General features: G+C 31.5%; 1 protein-coding gene across 1 annotated transcript in view; it reads right to left on the bottom strand.

The window, feature by feature from the left end:
- Positions 1-4,813, bottom strand: part of Agbl3 (AGBL carboxypeptidase 3) — a 67,358-nt gene that overhangs the window by 36,050 nt on the left and 26,495 nt on the right. The window contains 1 exon segment of the mRNA XM_048786646.1: positions 3,229-3,483. Coding sequence (XP_048642603.1) covers positions 3,229-3,483 — 255 coding nt within the window.

Here is a 4,813-nt window from a genome sequence, read left to right on the forward strand (position 1 = left end):
AAAAAGCAAAAAAAAAAAAAAAAAGAAAGAAAAAAGAAGACACATATATTTCTTAGGAAGAAGGGTTAAAAATGAAAAACTAACTGCAAAATCTGCATAGATACACATGTTGTTTTCATTACTTCTCCATCCCAGATTGTCTGCTTTTTCTTCCTTTCTATCTCTTGCCTTACATAGTGGTTAGAACTTTCAGTGCAAGTTGTATGGGAGGGTTGAGAGTGGATATTCTCTTATCCTTAAGAGAACAATATTATTTTTCACCAAGTATGATGCTGGATATAGGATTTTTGTAGGTGTCTTTTTATTAAGTTAATAAAAATACACTTTTATTCTTTATTTGCTGAAAGTATTTATCATGAATAGATGCTGAGTTTGTTAAAAGCTTTTTATATAGCAATGTGTGATAAGCATATGATATGTCCACACATTTTTTTCTTCTGTAGACTGTTAGCATAATGGATTACACTGGTTAGTTTTCAAATATAGAACTAGTTTGATATTCTTATGATAAATCCCATTTGGTCAGGATATATTATGCATTTTATAAATTGCTGGATTTAATATGCTAAAATTTTGTTAAAGATTTTTGCATCTATGTTCACGAAGTACAAGAGTCTGTATTTTTCTTTTATTATATAGCTTTGTCTTGTGTTGGTATCACAGTAATCCTAGAAGAAATTTTCTTTAAATATTTGGTAGAATTCTTTATTGAATCCATTTGGATCTGAGATTTCACTTTTTGTAAAGATTTTTTTGGGGAGGGGGTCGGGGTTGGTGGTTGAGGACCATTCAGATTATCCATTTCACATTGTGTGAGTTTTGGTAGTTTGTTATTTTTCAAGGAGTTGGCTCATTTCATCTAAATTGTTAAATTTATGTGTAGAGAGTTGAGTTGCCCCTTATTGTCTTAATAAGTGACACCCTCTTTCATTTGAGTCATCTCCTCCTCTTCCTCGTCAGGTTCCTCAGTTTTATTGCTCTTCACCAAGCACAAGCTTTCTGTTTTAATGTTCTTCTGCACTGTTTTTTTGTTTCCAATTTCACTAACCTGCTCTTATATTAATTATCTACTTGTTTAGGGTTTATTTTCTTTTCCAGTTTCTTTTTGTAGAAACTTAGATTATTGACTTGGAATCTTTATTCCTTTTTAAGCACTGGAATTTTAATTAAATTTCACAAAATGTAACGTCATATATTTTCATTTTCCTTCAGTTTAAAATATGTATTTAATTTTCCTTGAGACCTCCCTCTTTGGACTAAGGATTATTTAGAATGTGGTTTAATTTCTATTGTTTGGAAATATTTTTTTCTTTTATTGATTTCTAAATTAATTCCATTATTTCAGATAACATATTTTATATAATTTCAATTATTTCAAATTTGTTAAGGTTTGTTTTAAAACAGGATATAATCTGTACTTTAGTAAATGTTCTATGTATATTTGTACATAATGTGTATTTTGCTGTTCAGAATGTTCTATAAATGTTCATTAAAATCAGCTGTTTGATGGTTTTTATAGTTTGGATATAAGGTGTCCCCCGCAAAAGTTCATGTGTTGTGCAGTGCAGGAGTGTTCCGAGATGAAATGATTAGATTATGAGAGGTGAGTGGACTATTAGGTGGTAGGTATAAGGAGGTAGGAAGCAGGTTACTAGGGGCATGACCTTGGGGTTGTGTCTTGTCTCTGCTTCCTGGATGTCATGAGCTGAGCAGTTTTCCTTTGCCATGCCCTGCCACCATGATGTTCTGTCTCACTTCAGGCCCAGAGTGATGGAGTCACCTGAGTATGGACTGAACCTCTGGAACCATGAGCCCAAAATAAACTTTTACTCCTGTAAATTGTTCTAGCAGGTATTTGGGTCACAGTGAAAAAAAGCTGACACAAACAATGGTGTTTTCAGTTCTTATATATCTTTGTCTATTGTCTGTCTACCAGTTATTGAGAGAGGAATTAACTATAATCATATAACTATAATTGTGGATTTTCACAGAGAGATTTTAAGGAGAACATTTAAGAGAAAACCTAGAATGGAACACTCCCCCCGCATGCATATATATATATATATATATATATATATAATATTATATATAAATATATATGTATAAATATATATATTTATTCATATATATTTTTATATATCCTCAGTAATATTTATACTGGGGATTGAACCCAGCGGAACTTTACCAATGAGCAACGTCCCCCCAGTCCTTTTTTATTGTTTATTTTGAGACAGGGTCTGAGTTGCTGAGCATGGCCTGGAACTTGCTGTCTTTCTGCCTCAATCTCCTGAGTTGCTAGAATCACGGGCATGTGCCATGATACCTGGAAAACCTCTATATTTTAAACAAAATGTATATTACGTGGAAGACCTCTTTAAACTGTAGACTGGTTGTTCAAGAAACTGATCCATTTTGTGTCAGAAAATATGTCAATAGACAAATATTAAAATATTAAAATATTATTAATATTTAAATATTAAAATATCTTAACAAAATGGGATCATTTTATAGGAGTAATAAAATATACCTATGAGTACTGACATAACTTTATATAGGGACAGTTTCAGGTACTGGGGTTGATTTCGCTGATCTTTCTGAAGGAACAAATACCCTTTGGGTAGTAAACCTATGCTTTCTGTAAATAGCTCTTCTACCAGATCATCCTTTCCTTTTTATATCTTTGGGTACTAATTGTCTCCAGAAAATAAAGAGTACTTCCCAATAAGTTCTTTATAGTTGAATTGGTTGGTTGAGAACCTAAGAGGAAGTCAACAGGAACTTTTTTTTTGTTGTTGTTAATCTAAAATCTTTAAATAATGATTAAAAATTTTTCATATCTTTTTTAACTGAGTAGTTTCAACATTTTTATAGTCTGAAAATGCACTCTATTCTTTTCTCATTCTAATTTCTCTGTATTTTCTCATTGATTTTTTTCCTGGTAAAATTCTAATAAATACTATATAATATATAAAAGATAATATTTTGTAGGCTAAAAGCACATCTTTTAGCCTATACAATTAGGAACTGAATATATACTAAAACAATAAATAAAGATCCCCAAACTGATGAAAATGGTCAACAGAGGAAGCTTTGTAAAGGCCAAACATGGGGTATTAAGAGGGTGGGACTATGGGAATTTTTGACTTCTCATATTTCAAACTGTTGGTCATGAACAATTCCACATAGTTATTCGAATGGTCAGCTATATAAATCAGTCAAATGACTAACGAAAAGCAGGTTACTGAATAGGATTTTTCATTTGATTGTCCTACACGGGCAATATTTAGTAAAATAAAAATTAAAATCTTAAAGATACTTACTTTATCTGGACAATTTTTACTCAGCATAAATGGGAAGATTCGTTGCTGTAAGTATAATGCTTTAGTTCTGTCACTACCATCACAGCCATACATGAAGATGTTCTCTTTCCTACTATGTCCATGGAGATCACAATATAAAATAACCTCTCGCTTCTCCATCAACCTACCAAAAAGAAAAAGAACAAATTACTAAATATTACCTCTGAATTTTCTTCTATGGGTACAATTCTGTATTTATAAATGTAAAATCCAAATAAATACAGTTTCTTATATCCTAAGCTTTCAATTTTTCTCTTTTCTTACCTATGCCACATATTATTATTAATATACATTTTTAAAAAATGTAATAAGTTCCTGTTTATTATATATAAAATCTGAATGCTGCAGACCTCCTCTCATAAGAACCTTACTCTCAAGACTTTCTCCCAGCAAGTTCTAGTCTATTGTTCTGGTTTTCTGTTATACTCAGAAAACAGATCACTCCTGTTTTTGCTCATTACTTTTCACATTGATTCTGGAAGACTGGAATGTCTTCACCCTTCATCTTTATAAATGTAATTGCTACCCACCCCATCCTTAGAAACCCTTCTCACGTTTCACTTCCTGCCTGACTAGCAAAGACCATCAATTTTTGTCTTTTCAAACTCCTATAGTGCTTTATTGGTAGCATTTCCTTGGCACTTGTCTAGAAAGGTTTCCATATTTTTGATATTTAAACTCATCAGGGATGGAAAATGCTTTTAATCTTCTAGAACAGCACATAATAAATACCCAAACATTTCTTAAAAATTGAATGCCTGAGAACCTGGTGTTGAAGCCAAATAATAGTTAATTCTTAATTAATGTGGTGGCTAAATATCATTCTGAGAAAAATGGTACCAACCTTGAATTGAAAATTTGGTAATAAATTTCTAATAAATATTTTAAAGAAATTATTATACATTCTGTAAGGCCACAATCATAACTTAGCACTCAATGATTTTAAAACAATAAAAAATAAGACTCTTGGGCGGGGGTTGTGACTGAGTGGTAGAGCACTAGCCTAGCAAGTTTGAGGCCCTGGGTTTGATCCTCAGCACCACATAAAAATAAATAAAATAAAGGTATTATGTCCAACTACAACTACAAAATAAATATTTAAAAAAATAAGACTCTCAAACTGACTAATGAAAATGACTAACAGAGAAAGCTTTTAAAAAATAAAAAAAGTGGTGTTCTTGGAGGATGAACAATAGGTTACTGAATGATCAATGGGTTATAGAAGACATCAAGGAGGAAATTAAAAAATTCTTAGAGATTAATGAAAACACAGACACAACATATCGGAATCTATGGGACACATTGAAAGCAGTTCTAAGAGGAAAATTCATTGCTTGGAGTTCATTCCTTAAAAAAAGAAAAAACCAACAAATAAATGATCTCATACTTCATCTCAAAATCCTTGAAAAAGAAGAGCAAAACAACAGCAAAAGAAGTAGAAGGCAAGAAATAAT

This window comes from Marmota marmota, unplaced genomic scaffold (assembly GCF_001458135.2).
Source record: "Marmota marmota marmota unplaced genomic scaffold, marMar, whole genome shotgun sequence".
NCBI classification, from domain to species: Eukaryota; Metazoa; Chordata; class Mammalia; order Rodentia; family Sciuridae; genus Marmota; species Marmota marmota.